This window comes from Tachyglossus aculeatus, chromosome 27, assembly GCF_015852505.1.
Source record: "Tachyglossus aculeatus isolate mTacAcu1 chromosome 27, mTacAcu1.pri, whole genome shotgun sequence".
Taxonomy (NCBI): Eukaryota; Metazoa; Chordata; class Mammalia; order Monotremata; family Tachyglossidae; genus Tachyglossus; species Tachyglossus aculeatus.
The window spans coordinates 3264514-3292457 of record NC_052092.1 but is presented as its reverse complement, the minus strand read 5'-3'; the positions used below and the strand labels follow the sequence as shown (position 1 = coordinate 3292457).

Sequence of the window (27944 nt, the reverse complement as noted above, 5' to 3'; positions counted from 1 at the left end):
ATAACCTCACGTATGCGTGCACACACACACAGACACGACACATTCTTGCCTTGGAGCCACTAGTTCAAAGAAGCTCCAGTTTGAATCACAATCAATACTAGGCCAGACTGCCACGACACGGCAGACCCGTACCCCATGGCACATCCGCTTAGTGCCAGTCTGGTCATGTGGAGGGGTCAGAGGCCGGCCGAAAATGTCACCTGCTTTGGAGAGAAGAGGGCTCGGGACTCTGAGGACACCCTGAACCCACCCGGGAAGGACCAGTTTGACTGAGTGAGCAACAGATGGGTGGATGGATGGGTGGACGGGTGGATGGATAGACACGTAGGCAATGAAATGGCATCGCTCCGATGTTGCTTTGTTCCCCCTGGCATAGCTCTCTGGGCTCACACAGGGCACCATCCCCTAACCAGAGCCTTAGCTGTAGCTCACCTGGGTACTTGACAAACAAAATCATTTTCCACCTCTGAAATCCGGGCAGGGCTCTTGGTCAGAGACTGCCAGGGCCTTAAGCGTATTCAAAAAGGGGTTAAGTGGGCAGAGTACATACCATTTCCCAAGGGAGATGGCTGATCTCTCCTGATTTGGTCCTGGTTTGTTTTCCTTTAATGGTATTTGTTAAATGCTTACTATGTGCCCAGCGCTGTAGTAAGCTCTGGGGCAGATCCAAGCAGACTGTGTTGGACACAGTCCCTGTCTTAGTCCCCATTTTCCAGATGAGATAACTGAGGCCCAGAAGTGAAGTGACTTGCCCGACGTCACACAGTAATAATAATAATGATAGCATTTATTAAGCGCTTACTATGTGCAGAGCACGGTTCTAAGCGCTAGGGAGGTTACAAGGTGATCAGGTTGTCCCACAGGGGGTCACAGTCTTCACCCTCATTTTACAGATGAGGTAACTGAGGCCCAGAGAAGTGAAGTGACTTGCCCAAAGTCACACAGCTGACAAGTGGTGGAGCCGGGATTTGAACCCGTGACCTCTGACTCCAAAGCCCGGGCTCCTTCCACTGAGCCACGCTGCTTCTCCAGTAGATGAGTGGAGGAGCCAGGATTAGAACCCAGGCCCTTCCGACTCCCCAGCCTCGGCTCTATCCATTAGGCCATTCTGCTTCTTGATGGGTTCTACATACCACAGAAGAAGAGTGACTTCAAGGGAACCCGTTGATGCCGGGGGTCTCAGACACCATGACAGACCCTAGGGGTGATTTTTTTTTCCCCTTGACCTTTAACATCTCCCAAGTGATTTACCTTTCGGTAACGCCCTGCAAGTCCTTTATTTTTTTTTTTTCCATTAAAATAGTCTAAGTGGGGTGAAGGGCATGTCGATGAGGTACAGGAATTACAGTGCTGTGAATGGAAATCACTCGCTGTAAACAACGGCCCTAATTCGGGCACGAGGATGCGGATCTGCATGTTCCCAAAGACTGGGGAGACACTTGAAAAGCTAATTAAAGTTCCAGTATTAGAACCAGGCGCTGGGGGAGTTTTAGAAAAAAAGAAAACCAAAAAACAGTAATTGCTTTTCACCTGGTGTGGAAAGAGCAAGCCGGCAAGACGTTAATTTAGGTTTTGCCTGGCACTCGCTCAACCCAGATTCAGACACGAAGAAACCAGCCTATTTTCTTCTTTTAAGTGCTGATTTTGTGACATGTCCCTAGGTGTCTTTTAATGGCCCAAATGGTTGCAGCCTGCAGCCACTTAGGAGCCACAGATTCTTCAAAACCATACCCCACCAGTCCCAGTGTCCTTTCCTGAGCTAAAAATAGTACTTGGCTAAAATCGCCCTTCCTTTCCGACCTCCAACATTTATCACATAAATAAATTCTTTCTGCTGGGCTGATTTGGAGGAATCTTTCCTTTCCTTACAGCATCCTTGGTTTGCAAACTGAGTTTCTAAATCTGCATCTGGTGCCCGAATCCGGGAGACACTGAGGTCCGGGTTCCGGCTCCAGCCCTGGCCCTGCTGTGTGACTTCGGGCAAGTCGCGTCCCTTCCTGGGCCTCCCGTTCCCTCACTGGGAAAACGGGGATACTAAAATCCACCTCTCCATATCTAATGGGGGCGTTGAGGGGGAGGACCGAGATAACTGTTGTGAAACTGCTTGGGAATTCCTGGATAAGTTCAAGGGAATCTTAGTGGGACAACCCCATCCCAAATGAATAAAAATTCATTTGGGGTTGGTTCACCCCCAGCAACTCAGAGGTAAGTATCCTCAGCCTTTTGGGGAATGTCCGCACGAGGGTTGTGTTACATCTGAAGAGGAAATGCTTTCTCTGACCGAGAAACCCAAGAAACCTTTGCTTCTCCCCAGCGCAGTCAGGAACCGTCTACGGCTCCCACGGATTCTCCGACTTCCCGAACCTCAACCCCAAGCGTGAGCTTCATGAATGCCAGCAGATGCCTGGGGGTTCCCAGGCCGGGGGGAAGGGGAGGCTTCTCACACATCGTGGCAGCCATCGACCGGCCGGGACCCATTCCCGATAACAGGGGGCAACTTATTCCAGGGAGAACCAGGAGGCTTCCAAAAGAGAAAGGGGTGGAGATCGGAAACCCGGGTAGAAAGGTCTGCCACGGTATGAGGGGGGTGTCTCTCAACACAAACTCAAACGGCGTGGGAGCGGGTTGAGGGGTGGGGGAGGAGGCATCCCAGAAGAGAGGGTCCTGTAACCTGAGGGTAGAACGCAGATCCTCCCGCCGATGGGAATGAGGAAGACAAGGCCTGCTGTGCCGTGGCTCCCTGGGGGAAACAGACGAAAAGCGGGGATTCCTGCAACAGGGCCGGAGGCAGGTGGATGTAAGGCACCGGGCAGTCGGGGAAGAACGGGGCCGACGGCCCTCCGGAGGGCGGGGGCGACTGATAGTCCCCGGTGTCGGAGGAGGTCATCTGGGAGGAGTCGCTGGAGTACTCGGGGCTCCCTAGGGGCCGGCCGGGGTAGCCTTGCTGCTGCTGTTGCTCCTCCGTCACGGGCTGAAGGCGGCCGAGGGCCCCCGCCGGCTCCTCCTGTCCCAGTTCCGCGGAGCCCCAGCGGCTCCGGTAGACCCTCTGGGCCGCGGCCCCGCCTCCGTCTCCAGGGGCGGCCCCCGCCGGGGGATGCACGTGGAACTCGAACACGCAGCTGGTCCGGCCCTCCCCACTGTGGGTCAGCACGGCGGGCGCCGAGTGGGGGACGAAGACGGGGTGGAGTTTCACACGGGCAGCGTCGGCCATCGGGGGCGCGGACCCCCCGGGCCCGGGAGACCCTGGGCTCCCCCCGGGCTCCAGCCTCAGGCTCTGAAGGTGTCCCACCAGGAAGGCCTGCCCCACCGGGAATTCGAACACGGAGCCGGCGGGGGGCCCCCCGAGGGCTGGGCTCTGGTCGGGAGGGCCCCAGCCCAGGGGGCCGGGGGTCTCGTACAGCTCTGCCACCTGGGCCGGGAAGCGCAGCCCGGTGAGATACACCGCCTCCTGCGGGAGCCGGTAGTGGGCCTCCTCCCACGTTGGGGGCCCCAGTCTGCGGTCGGCGTAAGCCAGGGCCGGCGCCTCGGGGGGCTCTGCGGCCTCGGGGGTCCAGGGGCCCGGGGGGAGGAGGAGGCTCGGTCCCGCCGGGGCCGGGAAGTGGCGGGCCTGGGCTTCCAGGAAGGAGGTGCTCTTGCGTCGCTGGGAAATGGCCACCTTCGGCGGGCAGCTGGGAGGTGGCGAGAAAGAGACTGGACGCTCGCGAATGGCGGGGAAACCGAGCTGGGAGTCTGGGGGTGTCGAGGTCACCCCATAGGGGAGCACCACGGACTGAGGCTGCATCGACAGGAACGAGACAAGCAAGTCACACGTTTAGCACCCAACGCCTGGATCATCCCGCCCAGCTCGGCGGCCCCGTGCCTGCCGGGTTAGGAAGGCAAAAAGCCCCCAGGCTTTTTGCGAGTTACGCGAACGGCGGATACGATCCATTAAATACATCCGGGGCCGAGAGGGGTTACGCAGGGGCAGTCTTGGCTTTGGTGAGGAGCTGCTCCCCTCCGCACCCCAGCATGGCCTGACTCTCAGAAACTCTTCCCTTAATGCTGCTTCTCGGGGCCCCTGGTGAGTCACAGAGATGCTTCCGCTCAATCATTCGTATTTACTGAGCACTTATAGTATGCGAAGCACTGTACTGAGAGTTTAACACTGTACTAAGGCACTTGGGCCCGACTGAGGGCAGGATGGGGAGCTGAACTGGACTTCAGTTCCACGACCGCCTGATGGCCGATTCCCCATTTAGGGCCATCCCATCCCGGAGGCTGCGCAGTCCTGATTTTGCCACGGACCGTCCACGGAGCAGCAGTTGGGCCTGGGAGTCAGAAGGACCTGGGTTCTAATCCCCTCTGTCGCTTTTTTGCCGTGTGAACTTGGGCAAGTCACTTCGCTCCTCTGGGCCTCAGTTGCCTCAACTCAAAATGAGGATTAAGACCGAGAGCCCCAAGAGGAACACAGACTGTGTCCAACCTGAGTAACCTGTATCTACCCCGGCGCTCAGTACAGTGCCTGGTGAGTAGTAAAGATTCACTAAAATAAAATCCTCATCACCTCTAGCAAACAAGGGGCTCCATCCTGGCCAATGGACCCGCTTAGACTCCGTGTGAGACGCCCATCATCACGACTCTACCGTGCTGACGTCAGAGACGACTCATCCAGCACGAGTGGGTGGGGCCGGCTGGACCCTCGCTCGGAAACGCTCACTTGCGTCCCCCCCGCTCCCCGCCTAGAAACCCCGCAGCTCGTTCACATTGCCTAGACGTGTTAAAAGCTCTTCATGCACCCCTGTGAGGAAAGAGAAGCCATTCAGGCCGTGAATTCTGGAGGCCCGTTTCCCGGGGATTGGTCCCTACAAGGAGGCGTTCTCCCCCCACGAAACATAGCAATATAAACCAGTTGGTTCCTGCGGCTGAAGCTCTGGTCCCAACCATTAGGCTCCTAGCCCTCTTTCTGGGAAACAAGCCCCTCCCCCCGGGGGTTGAGGGGATCCTCTGGCTCAGGCAAAGATTTCTACCAGGATAGGGGCGTTCATCCTCACACCAGGTGACAGGACAAGGAATCGGAAACCTCACATCCACCCTGAACCTGTCTCCCAACTCGCGACGGCTGCTGGAAGTTTGGCTAGGCTCAACTTGGAAAAGTGTCATGCATTTAGCCTTGCCCCCCTCTTTTCCCAGGGCCTAATCCTCTCTCTCCCCACATCCTCCCAGCCATGGGGTGGGCGAAGGCAATCTGAATTTAACCCCCGAAACATCCCAGCTTCACCAGGGACACGGGCACTCCAGAAGCACATGGCTGAAGAGAGGCTTCTCTAGTTTTCAGTATTGTTTTTCTTTCCCCCGCCACCCGCCCCTTAGGAAAATCCCAGAGGCCAGGATGTATTTAATGGTAACTTATCTTCGTATGCCCGGAAGGCATACAGTGGCACATACGGGATTGAGAGGGAGGGAGGGTAGGCTGGAACGTCGCTGCTTGCGTGGAGAGGCGGAGCGCATAGGCAGGAGCCTCTCCAGGGCTCCGGAAAGCCGCTCGGCCAAGGTCTCTTCGGGGGCGGGCCGGAGGCGGGTAGGAGAAAGAGGTGCGGATGGCGGCGGGGTGGGAGGAGCGCTGGGAGAGATGCGGGGCACGGGGGGAGCAGCACAGAGATGGGGGACACAGACCGACATGCTACGACCACGGCGAGGCTACACAGAGACAAAAATGAAAATGAGAACGGGGCTCGGAAAGTCAAACCGGATGGAACGGTCGCTTGTGGGGGCCCCCCGGTTTGAGGGTGAGGCACGGCCAGGACAAGGGCAGGATCGACTTATCTGAGTATCGTGGGGCACGATGGGAGGGCCGATGGAGGGGAAGAAACGAGGTACATTGTGTATGTGTGTGTCTCTGGACTCTGCAGGTTTTTCGTATAGAGGGGGGAGCAGATGAAATTCTCATTCTCGTAATTCTCATATTCTCTCTCTCTCTCTCACACACACACACACACTCACACACACACACACACACACACACACACACACACACACACACACACACACACAAGCAGGGCTGAGAGATCTAGCAGGCTTTATTCATGGCACACTGGTTAGCATCAAGGGATCTATCTGTGGCAGGGGTTTAGCACTAAAAGGGTGGAGAATCTCCAGAACCAGAGCCTTCTGGCTCTTCAGCCTCTGAAATGGAAGCTAAGACAGCCCTCCGTAAATCGGCGAATCCTGCTGAGAGGATCTGCGCAGGAAGGTCCCTGAGGTGGACTTCTGCCCTTTAAGGAGAAATGAATCTTGCCCTCTGCCTACATCAAAGAGATGCTGGGAAAATTTCTGATAGTCTTTGGAAGAAAACAACCACAGATCCCTCTTCCAGAAACCCCCCGTTCAGTCTTCTACTAAACTCCAACTTCATCCCCACGTAATTCCCAGCCAGGATGCCTTGGGCTGGGAGCTGAGCCTCCCACCCATGCTCTCCCTTCTCCAGCCCCAATGAAAAACAAGGAGAAATCCCAGAAGCAGCATGACCTAGTGGATAGATCCCGGGCCTGGGATTCAGAAGGACCTGGGTTCTAAACCCCGCTCTGCCGCGTGTCTGTTGTGTGACTCTGGGCAAGTCGCTTCACTTCTCTGAGGCTTTAATTCCCTCATCTATAAAATGGGGATTAAGACCATGAGCCCCATGTGGGACAGGGACTGTGTCCAACCTGAGTAACCTGTAACTATTCCAGCGCTTAGTACAGTGCCTGGCACATAGTAAGCACTTAACAAGAACCATTAAAAAAATAAATACAGAGCCGGCCTGAGGGTGGCCCTTACTGTGGGGTTCCTTGCCACACCCCAACTTCTTTCCTTTTGGTCCTGGCCAGGATCCAAAGATACAGAGAAGCCCCTCCCTGCTTCGAGGATTGATATTTGCTCTAATCCCACAGCATTTACGTACATATCTTTGAATTATATATTCTAAATGACATTTATTCACATTAATACCTTCCCTTCTCTCTAGACTGTAGTTCGTTAAGGGGAAAGGAGCTTGTCTGTTACTTCTGTTGGTACTGTCCTCTCCCAAGTGCTTAGTATAATGCTCCACACACAGTAAGTGCTCAATAAATATCACTGACTGATTGGTTCAGTGTCCTGTGGGCGGAGTGGGCACTTTTTAAAAAAATGTTATTTGTTAGGCGTTTACTCCGTGTCACCGTTCTAAGTGCTAGGGCAGGTACAGGTGAATTAGGTTGAACATAGTCCTTGTCCCACTCTGGATTCACAGAGCGCTTGCCAGTTCAGGGCGGGGGGCTTCTGGAAGAGGGATCTGTGACTTCTGATACCGTGGGGGTTGTGGTCTTCTACTGAACTCCAACTTCATCCCCACGTACTCCCAGCCAGGATGCCTTGGGCTGCGCTGTGCTTCCCACCCATGCTCTCCCTTCTCCAGCCCCAATGAAAAACAAGGAGAAATCCCAATTTCTCCCCCGCCAAACACATTAGTATTTTTTTATAAAAGCACTGAAATGGAAACTGTACTTTCTCCCAATGTCCCTACACCGTAGGCGAAAAAAGCAAGGCTCCTGCTTAAATGCCACCTGCCGCCCTAGTAGGATACGGATCAAAATCCAAAGTCCGTGAGAAGGCTGATTCCCTTTTCAGAGCACAGCCTCAATCAAACAACCACACAGACTCCTACTGGTTCCCTCTCCCTTGTGCTACTGGAAAAAACAATTCATTACATCAGACTGTATGAGGCAACAACAGCTATCTTTGGGACATCCACTTCTCCTGAGTTGTTTTCTTAAAAACCTACGCAGATTCCTCGCTTTGGGTGGTTATCTTTCACGGCGGGAACTAGGGAAATTTCTCCTGCCTTTCCAGCTGGCTAAGGGGCTGCGTTTCCCTGGGGACAGGCATCTTAACCTTTGGAGAGTCTCGATTCGACCGCTTAGGATGGGTCAGTGATCGCCGTGGAGTGACCGTGGCCATTCACCCCACCCCGGGGAAGCCAGCCAGCAAGATGGCTTAACGGCCTGGGAGCCGACGCTTTGTCTTTGGGGTGCGAGGCGGCAGCAGGAGGAACAAAGTGCTCTCAACATATGAAGACGGGCATCGGCAGGGTGCCAAACCTGCAGATTGGGGTAGGGGGGCTTTCAAAAAAGACGGAGGTACTGCTTGTTACCGTGCCCTTGCTCCTGGGGGTGGAGTGAACCGGGATTGAAGGCTCCTTGTGAAGCAAGCGAGGGCCCTGGTGTCTTAAGTTACCCCCTCTCAGAGGAGGTGACGCCCAGCCGGAGGCACCTCAGAGGAGGGCAGAGGGCGGCTGCGAAAATGGCGATTACCCGAAGGGATACCCTCAGCGAGCCGTCACCCCTTTAAGAAGCTAGGGAGATGGGGATCCCCGTCAGGTTCGGCTGGGGCACCTCACCAAGGGCGGATTTAGCCAACGGTCCCTCAGAGTCGCTTTTACACTGAACCAGAAATCAAATCAAGGGAAAGGGCAAACACACAGAGAGTGCGGGAGGGGTTTTGGCCCGGTGCAGACTCTCCGGGAGGGGAAATGTGCAAAGCAACTGATAAGTTGTTTGAAACAAGCTAAAGAGACCAAAAAATAAAAAATAAAAATATCAACAACCAAAATAACCGGGCACGGGGACACGGGGGTTTCTCCAATCTGGGGTGTTCTTGGCATGCAGCATTCTAGAAAAGGTGTGAATGTCTTACCTTGGCCTTCTGTCACAAAACAAAGCTTTCGGAACACACACTTATCGAGTCACGCATTCTCTCGCGCCTTTCCCCTTCTCTCCCACCAACTGCCTTCGGGACTTCTAACTCTCAAAATATCTCCCACCGCTGGGTTGCGAGCGGCGACACCCTCCCTCCCGCCCGCCCCCACCCCCCGCCCAGCCAGGGCTAAGGCTCTATCCGGCCCCCACGGTGGGCCTGGAGGGTCCGGCTACTTTGTCAATGATAACGCTGACAATGGTAATGGTGTTCCCAGTGGTGGCATTTGCCAGGTGCCAAGCGCTAGCTTACAGATGAGATAATCATGACAGCCACATTCCCTGTGCCACAGGGGGTTCACCTACCCCCTAGGCCCCAACAAAAAGGATCCCCTCAACTTTGGGGCAACAATCAGACAGTCTGCCCAAACTCCAGGGATGACCAGAGAATCCAGGCACTCCCCTTCAACTCCCCCCGCCCCCCGCAGTGCCCCCCCTGCTCTCACTTACCACTGAGGACGGTGGGTAACCTCCGTGCGGCTGGGGCGGTGCTTGACCCCCTGACGGGGTGTACCCAGGAGGCGGGGGTCCGCTCGCCGACAGCCCCTGTTCGTGCTGGGAACCAAACGACACCGTCTGCTGGCTGCTCACTCGCGACTCCGTGTACACCGAAGAGCCTTGGCCACTGTCCACCGTCCTGTCAGCTGCAGGGAGAGAGAGGGCCCCGAGACCCCCGTCAGGTTCAGACACCTAACCCACCCCCAGGTTGTCCTGCTGCCTGAAGTACAGAGGCGGCGTGGCCCAGTTACAGAAGAGGAAATTCATCCAATCGTATTTACTGAGCACTTACTGTGTGTAGAGTACTGTACTAAGTGCTTGATAATGACGGTGTTTGTTAAGCGCTTACTATGTGCCAAGCACTGTTCTAAGTGCTGTAGGGTAGATACAAGGTAATGAGGTTGTCCCACATGGGGCTCACAGTCTTCCTCCCCATTTTACAGATGAGGTAACTGAGGCACAGAGAAGTGAAGTGCCTTGCCCAAAGTCACACAGCTGATAAGTGGCGAAGCCGGGATTACGACCCACAGCCTCTGGGCCCCAGGCTCTTTCCACTAAGCATGCTAAGCTAAGGTCGCCAGCCAATGGCTGCTATCTGAAGAGGAGCTTTGCTGGGTGATCCGAGGGCAGTTGGGGCCGATTACGCCAAAGGCAGACCATTTTCCATTTAGAAGACATGTTCTGACCGCAACTGGAACAACTGTTTGCTCTCTTCTTCCCAAAGTCACCTCCCTCCCGGCTCTCCCCACACCCTTTCAGATGGGGTCGTTTACGAACGCCAGGCAAGTCAAATGCTAAGCACTTTGCATCTCATCTCAGGCAGGCCATGGCTTCCCTGTTATTAGCCACCCAACCTGGGGCGATGGCCTGCTAGACTACAAGCTCATTTTGGGCAGGGAACGTGCCCACAACCTCCGTCGTATTGGACTCTCCCAAGCGCTTCATGCAGTGCTCTGCACGTGGCAAGAACTCAATGAACACCACCGGACGATTCTTCCCAGAAAAAACGCGGGGCCCTGGAGGGGTGGAGGGTGGGTGGGCCCCCAGAACTGTCCGGGGAGGGAGATACTTACACAAGATGGATACGCTGGGCTGCTGGTACTGTAGTTGTTGATGCTGATCCGCCTCGGGTTCTTCCGGCTCCACTTGGGTGGAAACGGAAGCGGACGTGGAAGTCGTGGTGGGGCCGGGGCCGGGGCCCGGGCCGGTGGCAGGGGGGAGAGGCTTGCTCCCTGCCTGGGAGAGCCCTCCCTGGGGCTCCCCTTGCCCTTTCAGAGTGATCTCTTCCTGCTTCCTCTTCTCCTGCTCCTCCCGGACCAGCTGCCTCTGCTCCCGTTTCCGCTTGATCAGTGATACCCGGTCCTTGATGGCTTTGGCCATGGTCTTGTGGTCTCCTTCACAGACGTAACCTGACTCCACCTAGGAGACGGCGGAGCACATTTTAGGGGGCAGAAAGGAGAAAAGGACCCCCAAAAATATCAATTTCCCATGTCCGTGGCCTCCCCTAACCAGGACAACTGTCCCAAGTTCTTCCCAGCGTTTAGAACAGTCCAGAGCTTAGAACAGTGCTTCGCACATAGTAAGCACTTAAAAAATACCATTGTTATTATTATTATTATTATTCTATGGGCCCAGAACACCATCCCACTTCATATACAACAGACTCTCCCCACCTTCAAAAACCCTCCTAAAATCACAGCTCTTCCATCATCATCAATCGTATTTATTAAGCGCTTACTATGTGCAGAGCACTGTACTAAGCGCTTCCAAGTGGTCTTCCCTATGTAAGCCACTATTTCCCCTTTCTGCGCAGATCTTTCACTTGGCTGCATAGCCCTTGAGCACCTTGTTACTTCACGCAGCTCCGCAGTCCTAATGTAAAGCTTCTCATACTTTATCTCCCCACTCTATCTATTCTAATGTCAGTGGCCCCCTGTAGCCTGTAAGCTCCATGTGGGCAGTGATCACGTCCTGTCACTCTACTGTATTGCAATCAATGGGTTTTATTGAGTGCTTACTGTGGGCAGAGTAAGCTAGAACGCTTACTAGCGCTTGGGTGAGCACGCTAGAACAGAATCGGTTGACACGTTCCCTGCCCTGCCAGCAAGGAGCTTACAGTGTATTTGTACTTCCCCAAGTGCCTCATTCAGTGCTCTGTCCATAATAAGTGCTCAATAAATCCCACCGCTTGATTGATAAACTGATTTAAAAAAAAAAAAACAAGCAAAAAAAATTAGTCCCTTGATCCCACAGCTGGAAACTTTTCAGAACCACCTCACATGGTCATCAGGCAGACCACAACTCTCCCTACCTTCCAAGCCCTCCTAAAATCCCACCTCCTCCGAGAGGCCTGCCCTGACTAGGCCCTCATTTTCCCGACTCCCTCCCCGACCACATCGCCTATTCCCTCGGATCTGTCCCCCTTTAAGCACTTGATAGTCGCCCCCCAGCACTTCTGTCCGAATCTTCATACCCTGCCCTTCCTCTCTCTGTATTTCTCTCAATGTCTGCCTCCCCCTCGTGACAGTTAAGTGCTTTGTGAGTGGGGATCTAGTCTACCAACTTTGTTGTATTGGACCCACCCCCTGAACTCTTAGTCCAGCGCTCTGCACACAGTCAGAGCTCAACAAATACCACTGATGGAGCATCATCAACACTGACCATTTCTTGGGCTACATCTTCCGGGACATCTCTCTCCAAGTCAAAGGAAAACTCGATAGCCTCATTGTCTTTATATTTGCCCTTCAGCTTCTTAATGTCTTCAATGCGTAACCACAGTTTAATGGCAATCTTCTCCCCGTCATCTTCTTCTGCTAGTTCCACCCGCACACCCGTCTCCTCCTGGAAGAAGGCGTGGTTCAAAAGGTCCTTGATAGCGTATCTAGAAAGAATGAGGGAGGAGAGGAAAAGCAAGGAATGGACGTTAGTCTCTCCCCACTTCAATCCATGCTGCGCTCTACCGCCCAGATCATTTTTCAACAAAAACATTCAGTGCATGTTTCCCGACTCCTCAGAACCTCCAGTTGTTGCTCATCCACCTCCACATCTGCTGGAAACTCCTTGAGATAGATTTTAAAGAATTCAATCACATCGCCCTCTCCTACCTCCCCTTGCTGCTCTCCTATTACAACCTGGACCGCACACCGTACTTCTCTCAGGTCAACCTTCTCACTGTACCTTGATCTTGCCACCCACCTTTCACTCACGTCCTGCCTCTGACCTGGAACTCACTCAAACGAAAACCCCGGGCCTGCAGCAAAGGCACTTACCTTTCGTCTTTGTTTTGACGGATGCATCCTTCGATGATTTCCTTCACTTCGGGAATCGCTACTTTGTCAAAGCTGGCTGGCTTCACCCCCTGGAAAACAAAGGAATCCCAATGGAGAAGCCTGATGGAGATCCTGCCCCGGAGGATCTAGGGCTGCACCCAGTGACAATGGTCAAGGTAATAATTGACAATTGTGTTGCTTATTAGGTGCTTTCTCCCCCTCTGGACTGTCAGCTCCTTGTGGGCAGGGCCTCTCCCAAGCTCTGCACTCTATAAGGGCTCAATAAACACCACTGATTGATTGACTGCATACTAAGCGGCAAGCACCATACTAAGCGCTGATGTAGATACAGAACAATCTACATGGGGCTCACAGTCTTAGTAGAAGGGACACATTCCCTGCCCACAACAAGCTTACAGTCTACAGGCTGCAGGGGACAAGCTGGGGTAGACTACAGTCCAGTCCTCTAGACCGTAAGCTCGTGGGCAGGGAACGGTGTCTGTTGTATAGTGTTATACTGGACTCTTCCAAGTGCTTAGTACGCTGCTGTGCACACAGTAAGCGCTCAATAAGTATGACTGACTGGCTGACTAGAGCTATGCGCAGTCGGCTTCAGCTTCTCCGCTGTTTTTTGGAAACACGGCTGGGAACCGAGTGAGGCAGCCAACTCTCGGCCGGGGCTTCCAACGAAGTTGATCATTTCACTCAAAAAGGAAACCGGGTGCAACGGCTCGATTTTGGCTTTAGCACAGGAGGTGATAAACCGAATCCTGGACATTTGAGTTCATTTTCCAGAGCACCCTTTCTACACCCTTCTGAGCACTCAATCCAGGGCTCCTGCAAATGGTGAACAGGAAGCTGCCTAAAGGCAGGGATCAGGTGTATTAATTATATGTATTATATTCTCCTGGCACATGCGTAGTCTGTCAGCTCCTTGAGGGCAGGGAGCTGCCATGCTTAAATAGCATATGAAAGGGAAGACATTCTGTCCGCCTGAGGTAACGGATAAGCCTTTTGTGGCATTCCTGACATAGGAATCTGACCCTCTCAGTGGGTTTTCGGGAGTGGAACTGCCAAAGAGAGTTTCCACAGACTAGTGACGGGAAAGCAACGGGCCTAGGGGCCAGAGGCCTTAGGTTCTAATCCTGGCTCCGCCACTTGCCTGCTGTGCGACCGTGGGCAAGTCACTGCATTTCTCTGGGCCTCAGTTACCCCTCCCTGCAAAATGAGGATTCAATCCCTGTTCTCCCTTCTGCTTAGACTGTGAGCCCCACGTTAGACCTGATGACCCTGTATCTCCCCCAGCACTTAATAGTGCCTGGCACATAGTAAAGCACTTTCTCCAAATACCACAGTTATTATTACCACCTTTTCAAAAACCCTCCCAGGAGCACAAGGGAGATAAGGTTCTTTCAGCTTGAGGGAAGTGTGGGCCTAGACCTTGGTGGGGAAGATTCAGTCACGTAACCTACTTTTCTGCCCTCCCCACACCTTGCTACACCAAAGGAGACTTGGGGCCATTAAGTGCAGCAGTTTCCCTGGGACAACAGTGTAGAATTCACAGGAATGCAGAACCCCACCTGGACTTGAACTGTTTTTGGTTTTTTTTTTAAAAAAAAGCCAAACAGTGACTAGGCTAAGGGACCATATGCCCCTCCTACGGCGGGGAATTCACCATGGCACAGAAGCAGCATGGCTAGTGAGAAAAAGCGTGACCTACTGAAGAGAGAGCCCGGGCCTGGGAATCAGAGGCCCTGGCTTCTAATCCTGGTTCCACCATTTACCTGCTGTGTGATCTTAGACAAGTCGCGTCGATCCCCCGGCCCTCAGTTCCCTCATCTGCAAAATGGGGATTCCATACCGATTCTCCCGGTACTCTGTGAGCCTCATGTGGGACCTACTTATCCTGGATATACTATGTGCTTGGCACTTAGTAGCACTTAAATACCACAATTACTAGTCCTCACCCTGTTCTTGGTAAACCAAGCTAAAATACAATGGTACTCTGAGATTCCAAGCGTTCGATACACCACTCGGCACAGAGGAAGCGCTTAATACAACTGACTGATTGATGAGGGTCTGGTTGTTTGGCTCAACTGGGAGGTCATTTCGTCTCAGTTTCAGACAAGTATAAGAGAGGTATGGGATTGTGGAAGGCTTTTTGTTTGAAAGGCGGGAAGGAGGTCAAATGGACATTTCTGACAACTGGCTGACAGTTATCAACGAGTTATCCATGACTTAGAGGGCTCTGCACATAGTTAGCACTCAAAAAATACCACTGATTGATCAATGAAATACCCTCTAAACTACAAGCTAACTGTGGGCAGGAAAAGTGTCCACCAACGCTGTTGTACTGGCTTCTCCCAAGGGCTCAGTCCAGTGCTCTGCACATGTTAAGCGATCGATAAATACCATTAAGTCTTAGAAGTTCTTAAATTCAGTCCCTATTAATTTTTTTCCCTTTTGGTATTTGTAAAGTGCTTATTATGTTCGAGGAATTTTTCTAAGTGCTGGGCTAGTTAGGTTGGACACAGTCAATTTCCCACATGGGGCTCACAGTCTCAAATCCCCATTTTCCAGATGAAGTAATGGAGGCACAGAAAAGTGTAATGACTCGCCCAAGGTCATTCAGCAGACAAGTGACTGGGCCGAGTTTAGAACCCAGGTCTTTCTGATTCCCAGACCCTAGCCACTAAGCCACACTGCTTCTCTATAGTGATCCGCCATATGTCTGCTGTGTGACCTTGGGCAAGTCCTTTTACTTCTCTGAGCCTCAGTTACCTCATCTGTAAAATGGGGATTAAGACTGTGAGCCCCACGTGGGACAACTTAATCACCTTGTCTCCCCACCAGCGCTTAAAACAGTGCTCTGCACATAGTAAGCGCTTAACAAATGCCATCATTATTATTATTATTATCCGTTGTAATTGAGGCTGCCGCTGTTCTCGTGTACCTTCCACGAAGCAGGAGAGGGCAGAGGGGCTCCAAAATCCTGGGGAAACCAACTCTGGAGACTCCAACTTTCATTTTGGGCCCCTTCCACATAAGCTGGCAGTTCTGAGGTGCCCCACACTCTCCCGAGGAAAGTCTAGCTCGCCACCAACCTCTTGCCCATATCCTGCCTCTGGCTTGGAGTACCCTCCCCCTTCATATCTGACAATGACTCTCCTCCCCCTTCAAAACCTTATTAAAGGCCCATCTCCTCCAAGAGACCTTCCCCTATTAAGTCCTCCTTTCCTCTTCTCCCACTCCCTTCTGCATTGCCCTGACTCGCTCCCTTTATTCACCCCGACCCAACCCCACAGCACGTATATCCAGATCCATAATGTCTATCTCCCCCTCTAGACTATAACCTTGTTGTGGGCAGGGACTGTACTCTCCCAAGCACTTAGTCCAGTGCTCTGCACACAGTAAGCACTCAATAAATATGATCGACAGTGCAGGGAGAAACCAGCTTGAGACTGCTGGAAATCCTGACAGGTTGGCGAGGGATCAGTCAGCCAATCAATGGTATTTTTTGAGCACATACTTGGTGCAGAGCACTGGACTAGGCACTTGGGAGAGGACAACAGTACACACTGGGTGGTAGGAGGGGGTGGCTCCTACTCACCGCCACATCCCCTCAGCTGCCCTGAAAGCTATTTAGCCCCCTTCCTCCTCACTCCCATCCCATGCGACCACTCTGGAGCAGGCTGAAGGTAGCCCAACCCATTTCACTTGATCCTGGGGTTCAGCTACTGAGGCCTCACCTTCCCTTCATCCCGACTGGGGGTCCTGGCCTTCCTGAAAACCCTGCCCATCTGCCAGAGGGAAGAAAACAACCCTCTATCCCCCCTTACACACAAACATGCTCACACTCTGAGGCACGAAGAATTTAAGTGACTTGCCCAAGGTCAAACAGCAGACAAGCGGTGGAGCTGGGATTAGAACCCAGGTCCTCAGACTCCCAAGCCCAGGTTCTTTCCACTATGCCAAGACGCTGCTCCCTATGTGTCTGTCTCTGTTTCTCAGAATGCATAAACTTCACAGTCTGGGACCAGTTTCCACAGCTAAGGACCCAGACTCCCTACACAACCAGGAAAGGAGGGCAGAAAAGGGAAGGCAGGAGGGGGAAGGAGAAGGGAGGGGGAAACTGAGGTCAGAGCAAAGAAAGACAGACATGGAGAGACCAGTAGGGAAAAAAAAAAATAAGGGCAGGTCGGGGGAAGGAACACTGAATGAGATTACAGGAGGATCGGCTACCTAAACAGGGTGGAGAAATAGTATTTCTGCTGGTATTTAATCCCCAGTTTACACTTGAGGAATTGAGGCACAGACAGAGTGAAGTGACTTGCTCAAGGTCACACAGCAAACAATTGGTATAGCTGGGATCAGAACGAAGGTCCTCTGATTCCCAGGCCCAGGCTCTTTCCATTAGGCCATGCTGCTTCTCTGAACTTATTCTTCTTCAACAACTGTAAAACAGGGATTCATACCTGCTCTCCCTCCTACTTAGACTGTGAGCTCCACGGGGAACAGGGTTTGTGTCGACCTGACGAATTGATATCTACCCCAGTGCACAGAACAGTGCTTGACACATAGTAAAGCTCTTAACTTAGCACTTAGAACAGTGCTTCACACATAGTAAGCGCTTAACAAATGCCATCGTTATTATTATTAACAAATGCAATTCAAAAAAAATAATTCTAATCCCAGCTCCGCAACTTGTCCGCTGTGTGACCTTGGGCTGGGCAAGTCGCTTTGATTCTCTGTGCCTCATTTACCTCATCTGTAAAACAGGGATTAAGACTGTGAGCCCCATGTTGGACATTAACCGTGTCCAACCTAATTAGCTTGTATCTCCCCAAGCACCTAATAGAGTGCTCGGCACATAGTAAGTGCTTAACAAGTACCGTAAAAAAAAACAACAAAAGAAAACACAAACGACACCATACCTCCCTACAGAGAGATCTCCAATTCCCAAAGTAAGATGTACAGAACGCTCAACACAATCTCTACACAGAAAAAAGGAGACTCTGTACCTTGCTCTTTCCCTCACTCTGTTCACTCCCCGTCCTCTCCCCCCTTTCCTCTACTCTGCCAGACCCAATGCCAACGCAGATCAGAGGGGCCTGTTCTGAAAAAAATCCGGGTTTCTTACCGCCCCGACTGGAAGACCCAAATGAACCGATACCCTTCATCCTCTCCCCAACATGCTCGGGCTGCTATCTGAGTTTCTAACCCCCGACGTGCCCAGGATCGAACCACGGCTACCTGCTTTGCGAAGCGGAAAGTCACCCTTGGCAGGCCTGCTAAAGAAGGGCATGCCATCTTCAACGGATTTGCTCTGCTCCGATTAAAAGACTATTCAACTCACTTTGAATGCTGTGAACTTTCCTTTGTAGTCCATGTGCTTAGGGACTTTCCCGTTGGTAGCCCAAAAGTTCAGCTTCCCCCGCCGAGCTGTGGCATACCCCCTCAAACTCCCTCAGCGTGTGGTCTTCCCTCACAAGGCTTTCTTCTATAAAGGCGCCAGGTTCCCCGTGGGATCTGCTCGTGTCTCCGAGAGGGCTCTTCCTGACTCTTCGGAATTGAGCAAACCCTCCCTCCCTGTACGATATGGGGTGAAAAACCACATCAAATATTTGTTTAAGCTGCGTCGTACCTGTTATCGAACTGGCCCCACAGGCCTTCTCGACACAACTATAAAGAAAAAATGCCACAGTGCAGAATGCCAGTCTCCTGATCCCTAATAAGAACAATAACAATGATAATAATTGTGGTATTTGTTAAAAACTTACTATGTGCCAGGCACTGTACTAAGCTCTGTGGTGGATATAAGCAAATCGGATTGGACACAGTCCCCGTCCCACATGGGGCTCACAATCTCAATCCCCATTTTACGGATGAGGTAACTGAGGCCCAGAGAACTGAAGTGACTTGTCCAAGTTCACAAAGCAGACAAAGTGCTGGCCCAGTTAGGGGGCCGGGGGCAGGAACATCTCCGAGACCCAGACTTCCAACGGGGGCGGCCCAGGATTCTCACTCACCTCACTCGCACAGTTCCTCTGGGAGCAGCAGCAGCAGTGAGAATTCACCACCACCCATAGCGAGCAGAAATCTTGTTTTGTAAAATCCATTGGGACGGAAGAGGGAAGAAAAAAAGAAAAGAAAAAAAAACCAAAAACCAAAAAACAAGGTAGCCCCTTAGCTGTTATGGGGGGAGGTGCAAAAAATCAAATCAAATCAAGAGAAATGGTCTATTGAGAGAGCAGCTGGATTAACCCACAGCACAGGGAAGACAGACATCAAAGTTTGCATGTAGCAGAGTTTCCTGTCTGACACTGGCCATGCTTTTTCTGCTCGGGGACATGGGTTTGCTGTATTTGGCTGCTGTCTGAGGGGCTTTCTCTCTTTCTCTCTCTCTCTCTTTCCTTCTCTCTCTCTCTCTCAGCTCCACTGACCACCTGTCTACATACTAAGCAGCAGGAAACCTGCTGTGCCCCTGCAACTCTTCCTCTTCCTCCGACAACCGAAGGCTCAGGGGCAGGTGAGAAGGGATTTTTTATTTGGTCGAGGCCACACCCCTCAACTCACATGGTCAGCCCCCACCTCCCCTCTCTAATCCAACTTGGGCCCCGGGGCCTTAACGAATATGAATTAGAAATCCGTTGAGGTGAACTCTCACCTTTCAGCAAGGGCAGGAGATGGGTTTTGTTCGGAGAAGGAGAGGGGGCTGGCTTCTGTGTTCAGGGCAGAGAGGGTGGCAGGTTGATATCGTTCGAAAAGCCAACAAAGCTAAGTCTTTCTTTGAAAATATTTAGAGAAGCAGCATGGCCTAGTGGAAAGAGCCCGGGCTTGGAAGTCAGAGGAAATGGCATGCCCGCTATGTGACCTTGGGAAAGTCACTTCCCTTCTCTGGGTCTCAGTTTCTCATCTGCAAAATGTGGATTATTATTAATAATAATAATAACAATGACAAAGACAAAAACTGTGGTATTAACTGCTCACAGTCTAGGTAGGAGAGAGAGCAGGTACTGAATCCTCAGCACTTTGCTAAGCGCTGGGGTGGATAAAAGCTAATCGAATTGGACAGAGTCCATGTCCTACATGGGGCTGACAGTCTTAATCATCATTTTACAGATGAGGAAACTGAGACCCAGAGAAATGACTTGCCCAAAATCCCACAGCAGACAAGCGGAAGAGCTGGGATTCTCTCAGGCCTCGGCTCTATTCACAGGCCAAGATGTTTTCTCACTAGAATAGTAATTCTCTCGGACTCTCCCAAATGCTTAGTCCAGTCCTCTGCACAAGGTGGGCGCTCAATAAATGCTACTCTGTTGACTGTTTTACAAAGGATGCCACTGCAAAGAGAGAACTGATATGCCTCAAGTCCCACAGTAAACGGGGTACAGGCTATTCAAGGATAAAACCCTTTGCTAACGTGTGCTTTGGAGGTTTCACAAAGGAACACAATGGCATCACACGGAACCCTTTGCGGCAGCCCTTGGGACATTTTCCCTCTCCCTAGTCCAGTGCAAGTGCTTAGTACAGTGCTTTGCACACAGTAAGCACTCAAATACAACAATGAATAATCCACTTTAATGCCTGTCTTCCCCTGTAAACTGGAAGCTCATTGTGGGCAGGGATGGCATCCGCCCACTCTTTTGTATCGTACTTCCCCAAGAGCTTAATACACTGCTCTGCATCCACCATTGCTCCATAAATACCATGTAGCAGCCTGATTCTGCTGCATCTACCACAGCACATATCATGGAGCTTGGCACACAGTAAGTGTTTAACAAATGCCACAATTACTGTTACTACTAGAAACGAAGTGCTCGTTTTGAGTTGAGGTAAAACTGATTATCCTCTATATACCTCAGCGCTTAGTACTCTGCTTGGCATACAGTAAGGGCTGAATAAATACTACAATTATTGTTGTTATTATTATAATCAGAAGCTCGTTTAGAGCTGAAGCATCTCATAGATTCACAGACCGAGGGTACTGTAGCAAAACAAAGGGATGCTCTCTCAAACATCCTGTAGGGAGGGTGGGGGATGGAGGGAAAACAGGTGGAAAAGACGGCTGGGAAAGACAGCTGAGACCCTGGGCACCCCCTAAAGTTTTTGTGGGTTTCAGATGGTTATGGACCAAACGGCCAGGAAGCTGAAATACAGATGAGTTTACGGGAATATTCCAAGTCAACATGGGGTTGAAAGGCTCCACATCACATAGAGAATTTGCTACACTCTCAATCAATCCATCAATGGTATTTTTTGAGTGCTTACTTTGTGTAGAGCACTGTCCTAAGTGGTTGGGAGAGTACCATACAACAGAGTTGGCAGACATGTTCCCTGCCCTCAAGAAACATACGGTCTAGAGATCGATCGGTGGTAGTTATTGAGTGCTTACGGTGTGCAGAGCACTGTACTGAATGCTTGGGAGAGTGCCATACAACAGAATTGGTAGACACATCCCTTGCCTGCACAGAACTTAGCGTCTGGAGGGAGTTTAGATTATTTCATAATCATTTCCACAAAGGTCTAGTGGCTACCCCCAAAAAACCAAGCATCTCACAAAGTATTTTCTATTTCCACCCAGCACTCAATTTCAAGAACACAGTTTATTGGAGACGCGGCTGGTTTCAGTGATTATTTTTGCTGGCTGCAGTGGATTCACTCATTCATATTTATTGAGTGCTTACTGTGTGCACAGCACTGTACTAAGCACTTGGGAAGTACAAGTTGGCAACATAAAGAGACGGTCCCTACCCAACAACGAGCTCACAGTATAGAAGGGGGAGACAGACAACAAAACAAAACATGTGGACAGGTGTCAAGTCATCAGAACAAACAGGAATAAAGCTAGATGCACATCATTAACAAAATAAATAGAATAGTACATATGTACAAGTAAAATTAGTAGAGTAATAAATCTGTACACACATATATACAGGTGCTGTGGGGAGGGGAAGGAGGTAGGGCGGGGGGATGGGGAGGAGGAGAGGAAAAAAAGGGGGCTCAGTCTGGGAAGGCCTCTTGGAGGAGGTGAGCTCTCAGTGGAGCTCTCCCCTTCTAGACTGCGAGCCCGCTGTTGGGTAGGGACCGTCTCATATGTTGCCAACTTGTACTTCCCAAGCGCTTAGTACAGTGCTCTGCACACAGTAAGCACTCAACACGATTGACTGACTGAATGAATGGATTCTACCCAACGTGTTGTGCTATACTCTCCCAAGCTCTCAGTATAGTGCTCTGCACACAGAAAGCGCTCAGTACATACCACTGATGATGATGATGGAGCTCAATAAATACCATTGATGTTGGATTGGGAGAATCCAGTGCCGATGGTAAACCCACCTACCTACTGTAGGCACTGGCGTATCCCCCAACTCTTTAAATCTCTAACTCAATTCCAAGATCAATCTCACTGTTTCTGGAAAAGGGCAGGGTGAATGGTGTATTCAGCTGTGCAAAAGCAACCAGGAATTTCCCCCTAACTGCATTAATCCCCTGTCTTTGCACACAGAACGTTCAGCCCTCACCGGCCAGAGGCTAATGGAATCAGCGACAAAGTCAAATCACACAAACAAAGTCATTAAAAATCTCCATTACTTCTCGCTCGGTTGTTACGGAGCTGGATTCAGCCAGATGCTTACTGCTACAAACCATTAGGTTCCGGGAATTTGAGCAGACCCTATGATCCCGATGGAAAATAAAGTTCCCTCAAACTTCTCCCTCAAGTCCCCTAGGCAATATTGTCCAGTGCAATTAGCTTACTCTAGGAGCAGAACACATCAAACCTTGTTACACCAGACTCACGAAGATTGGCCTGATCCCCCCACCCCCCGACCTCTTTTATGTTCACCAAGTAGAATCTTTGAGGTCTTGGGATAAGGTTAAATACAGAAGCTCTCAACTCCGCCTTCTGCCTACTTTTTGCCAGAACCATTAGGGAGTTATAATTTACCTAATTGAGAAACTTTGTCGTTGGATCTCTGGGCGATGCTCCTCTTGAAAATTTGAGCTCCCTTCTCTAGTCAGAACTTTCAATCCGAGATAAATACCTGGCTGCGGACTGAAGAGGATTGATAGGTCCTGAGATTACATTCTGTCAGACCTGCCCTAAATACCCTTTTGAGGTGATGGCATGAATAATACCGATAACTGTGGTAATGGCAGTGAAAAAGATGGCGGAATTTTAAAGAGGGCGGAATTTGTAAAGTGCCTACCATGAGCCAGGTACTGTATAACTTATTATTATCAAATGCAGTCGAGTCATTTCTGATTCATAGCGACTCCATGGACATATTTTCTCCAGAACATCCTATCTTGGGTGGGGAGGGAAGAGGTCCCAAATTTCCCGTCCTCACCCCAGTGCACTGCACTCTGTCAATGCTTAATGACTGCTATTATTAATAATAACAGTTTCAAGTGACAGGGACAACAGGAGCCTTGTGCTCCCTGAGGCAGGCTCAAACACGCAGGGCATTCATGGGTCATTCCTCCCCATTAACTCCTCTGGCCCTGGGTCAAAGATTTGAGGCAACCCACTTCTTTGGGGGTGCCCTGGGGAGAGAGGGGAGTTGAAGAGTCACCTTTGAGGGTCAAACAGATCGTCTGAGACCTTCCTGTCCCCGCAAAGCCTGCCCAAAAAGGCATGACTGTCCACCACAATTCGTGACACCTGAGCCTACGAAAAGCAGCGTGGACTAGTGGAAAGAGCCCAGGCCTTGGAGTCAGGAGACCCAGGTTCCAATCCCGGCACCGCCACTTGTTTGCTGCGTGACCATGGGCAAATCCCTTCACTTTTCTTGGCCTCAGTTCCCTCATATGTAAAGTGGGGATTAAGACTATGAGCCCCATGTGGGACAGGGTCTGTGCCCAACCTGATTACCTGGTATCTACCCCAGTGCTTTGTTCGGGGCCTGACACCTAGTAAGTGTTAAACACCATTTTTCTTTCTTCTTTGACATTTAACGAGGGGTGTTCCATCCCACCACCCATTAGCTAACAGAAAGCCCACGGTTAAGACCTAAGCGATAAAAACCTTAAAAAAACCAAAAAGACCACGGCCGAACACATCTCCCGGCAGACAGGCCTCGGGGATTGTTTCTGAGTGGCATCCTGGAGAGAGAAACACCCAGAAAGTCCAAGCTCCTCTGAGCCCATTTCAGAGGCTCCGCGTGTGGAAAATGAACCGGGAGTTGGATTCCCTAGGATTTATCCGGAGACGTTTCGAGCGAAATAACAGACACGACCCGGCTGGGGCATCTCCGATAGCAGCCTTGCAAAACAGCAGAGGCATTGTCTGTGTGGCAGGGTGGAAATCTATGCCGGTGCCAGACCGGGACTAATGCAGCATCATCGACCACGGCTGCTGGTCGAGAGAGATATCACATGATGTTTCGGCCTGTAGGTCCCGAGTGGACCCATTCCTCCCTTCCCCGACGTGGGTGCGTTAGCAGAACGTCTGACGGGGCCCCGTGTAAAGGTATCTGACGCTCGCTTGTCCGATCGCTCCTTTGTCTTGGGGGAAACCGAAGCAACCTAGGCACTGGGCCAGCTGCAACGGGGCCTGCTTTCGCCGGGAGGCAAATACCAAGGGTGGCCACAGGTCCCTCCTCCCCTCAAACGCCAATTATTCACATGAACTGGGACCAAGAATGGTTTAGGCCTTAATCAAAGCCACCTGGGTTTGGCTCTCTTGATCAATCAATGGTATTTACTGAGTGCTTAAGGTGTGCAGAGCACTGGACAGAGTGTTTGAGAGAGGCCAATATCACAGAGGTGGTCGACCCGTTCCCTGCCCCGACAAGCTGACGGTCTAGAGGGGGAGACGGACGTTAACAGAAATCAATAATTGACGGATATGGACGTAAATGCCGGGGAGCCGAGGGAGGAGTGGATAAAGGGGTACAAATTCAAGTATAAGGGACTTGTCTGTCAGTCAGCCAATCGTATTTATTGGATGCTTGCTGCACGCACAGCCTGGGAGAGTACAACATAACAGACATATTCCCTGCCCCTAACAGTCAAGGGACCCATGTTGGGATAATCAGGTTCCCACTATGGTAGAGACCAGGATACTGCCCAGGCTGAAATTCCGAGTTTTGGCCCGGCCTGAGACCAGCCTTCTTAGGCTGGGTCGGACCGGCTTCTGGGTGGGGTGACGGGAAGGAAGAAGTGGGGGGTAGTTATAGATGTAGGCCACTTTGCCGGCATCCTGTCATCGGTTTCACCTGTGGGGAGGTGGAATCGTAGCAGCTCTATCTTGACCTGCACAGTAGACCGGGTTAATAAGCTTCTCATGGGGCCTCAGGCTAGGCCGGCCAGTCAAAAAGCCTCACGGGAGCGACAGAAGGCACAGGCCACCTTGCCCAATCAAAGCGGAGATGCAGCGTGGCCTAGAGGATAGCGCACAGGCCTGAGCATCAGAAGGACCTGGGTTCTAATCCCGGCTCCTCCTCTGGTCTGCTGCATGACTTTGGGCAAATCACTACTCTGTTACCTCAGTTTCTTCATCTGTAAAACAGGGATTTAAATTGTGAGCCAAGTGGGACAGGGAATGTCCAACCTGATTAGCTTGTATCTACCCCAGTGCTTAGTACAGTGCCTGGCACATAAGAACTGAAAAAATAGCACTTTTTTTCTTTAAAAAAAAAAAAAGCTGTCTCCTCCCTTTCCACGGGCCCAAGCCTAAACACGGTGCTACTATTCATTCATTCATTCAATTGTATTTATTGAGCACTTACGGTGTGCAGAGCACTGTACTAAGCGCTTGGGAAGTACAAGTCGGCAACATATAGAGACGGTCCCTACCCAATAACGGGCTCACAGTCTAGAAGGGGGAGATAGACAACAAAACAAAACATATTAACAAAGTAAAATAAGTAGAATAAATATGTGCAAGTAAAGGCTTGCTACGTGCTAGGCACTGTTCTAAGAACTGGAGTAAATACAAGCTAACGAGGTTGTACTCAATCAATCAATCAATCAATCGCATTTATTGAGCGCTTACTATGTGCAGAGCACTACTCTGTCCCTGTCCCACAGTGGGGCTCATAAGTATTCATTTCCATTTTCCAGATGAGGTAACTGAGGCCCAGAGAAGGGCAGTGACTTACCCAAGGTCACCCAGAAGCCAAGGGGTGGAGCCAGGATTAGAACCCAGGTCCAAGCTCTACCCATTAGGCCCCGCTGGTCCTGCAGATACCATCTGAGAATGCTTGGCTCGCACATTCTTTGCCCGGCTCCCTTTTCCCGGCCCCGGCTCACGTGCCCGGTAATGGATTTCCCTAATGACCAGGTTAAAGCCTTCTCCCCGGACGGCCGGGGAGAGGGGCCCTGCCCGGACGGCGGCCAAGGGCACTTCAGGCTGCCCTCAACCGGTCACTTCACCTCGCCGGAGGAGAAGCAGTGTGGCCTAGTGGATAGAACCCGAGCCTGGGAAACAGAAGGACCTGGGTTCTCATCCCAGCTCTGCCACTTGCCTGCTGTGGGACTTTGGGCGAGCCACTTCACTAGGCCTCCGTTCTCTCACCTGCAAATTGGGGGTGAAGACTGTGAGCCCCGTGTGGGACAGAGACTGCATCCAAACTGATTAGCTTGTAACTACCCCAGCTGTGAGAACAGTGCCTGGCACAGAGTAAGCGCTTAACAAATACCATTAAAATAATATATCATCATCATCATCAATCGTATTTATTGAGCGCTTACTGTGTGCAGAGCACTGTACTAAGCGCTTGGCAACAAATTGGCAACATATAGAGACAGTCCCTGCCCAACAGTGGGCTCACAGTCTAAAAGGGGGAGACAGAGAACAAAACCAAACATACTAACAAAATAAAATAAATAGAATAGATATGTACAAGTAAAATAAATAAATATATATATAAAAATATATATATCAAAAACCCAGGTAATGGTTGGGGAGAAACTACAGGGATTACCTGAATTTGGACACACACAGAAGATAACCCCATATTCCCTACCCCTGACACACTCCTTCACCCTCCCTCACAAATAGTGGGATAAAGCCAATGATCTCTGTGCAATCTTTGTGTGTGTGTTTGTGTGAATGTACACAAAGTGTCTATCAACTCTGTTGAACTGTACTCTCCCAAGCATTTAGTACAGTGCTCTGCACACAGTAAGCACTCAATAGATTCCACTGATTGATTACACCAGATCTTTTCCTGAATGGGAAGCAGGCACCCCACAACCTGGGTTAGTGACCTGTGAGAATAACTCCGTGCCCCCATGAATTTTTTGACTTTGTATCTGCCTGAGTACTTAGTGCAATACTGGCATAGAGTAAGCGCTTAAATACCACTATTGGCATTATTCCGTCAAGGAAATCAACCGTCACACTGTTCCGTAGTGGGTAATTTTCATGGCATTTGGTAAGTGCCTACTGTGTGCCAGGCACTGTATTAAGCACTGGGGTAGAGACAAGCCAATCACATTGGATGCAGTCTCTGTCCCACATGGGACTCACTATCTTCATCCCCATTTTACAGATGAGGTAACTGAGGCATAGAAAAGTGAAGTGATTTTCCCAAGGTCAAACAGCAGACATGCGGTGGAGCCGGGATAATTTGTTCATTTGCTTCCCTCGTTAAATCGATCAATCCGTCAAGGGTATTTATTGAGCCTTTACAGTGAGTAGACCACTGGACTCCATGAACTTGCCTCACGACCTGGTCTATTTCAACCTGATCTTTTGGCTCCTTCCTCGTGTAAGCGTGTTGTGGGTACGGAATGTGTCTGTTTATTTTTCTATTGTACTCTCCCAAGAGCTTAGTGCAGTGCTCTGCACACAGTAAGCGCTCAATAAATATGACTGTCACCCCCTGTTATTTTTATTTTTATAGTCTTGGTTATGTGTCAAGCCCTGTCACAGCACCAGAGGACTGTAAAGGTCTACCCATAGATTCTTCTCCTTCTCCCCCGTTGGACGGGAAGCTCCTTGAGGGCAGGAACCCATGTCTCGCTTCTGGCGGAGCCTCCCGAGTTTAGCGTAGTGTTCCCCTGAACATGTCGGCTTGTCTTTCCCCAGCAACCCCTCTGACCAGGGGAACTGTTCGCCTGGATAAGGCCCCATCCCAGGCCCGGAGCAAGATCTGGGGTCCGCTGAGGGGCCCGGGGCACGGGGGTTGGGTGGAGGGAATCGGAGAAATGGCGAAGAAACACTTACGCTGGTTACTCTCCTGTAGATCTGGGCGGCATTCTGACACTCCGAATAAGGGTATTCAGATGTGGCCATCTCAAGCATGCACATCCCGAAAGCATAAACGTCAACGGATTCATCATATTTCTCCTCATACATCTCAGGGGCCATGAACTCTGGGGTACCTTAAATTAAAAGAACGATTCAGACTCTAAAGGGTCTCAATGCGAGCGGGGGAGGCAGGCGTTACTCACCGCCGGGAGAAGTGGAAGGGTAAAC

General features: G+C 51.1%; 1 protein-coding gene across 1 annotated transcript in view; it reads right to left on the bottom strand.

The window, feature by feature from the left end:
- The window catches only part of WNK1 (WNK lysine deficient protein kinase 1), a 148897-nt gene that overhangs the window by 33797 nt on the left and 87156 nt on the right, over positions 1 to 27944 (bottom strand). The window contains exons 5-12 of the mRNA XM_038767736.1: positions 27693 to 27850; positions 12515 to 12603; positions 11907 to 12126; positions 10319 to 10664; positions 9198 to 9391; positions 2612 to 3775; positions 2447 to 2521; positions 433 to 466 (exon numbers count right to left, since the gene is read on the bottom strand). Of these exons, the coding sequence (XP_038623664.1) occupies positions 433 to 466; positions 2447 to 2521; positions 2612 to 3775; positions 9198 to 9391; positions 10319 to 10664; positions 11907 to 12126; positions 12515 to 12603; positions 27693 to 27850 (2280 nt within the window). The remainder of the gene's footprint in view (positions 1 to 432; positions 467 to 2446; positions 2522 to 2611; positions 3776 to 9197; positions 9392 to 10318; positions 10665 to 11906; positions 12127 to 12514; positions 12604 to 27692; positions 27851 to 27944) is intronic.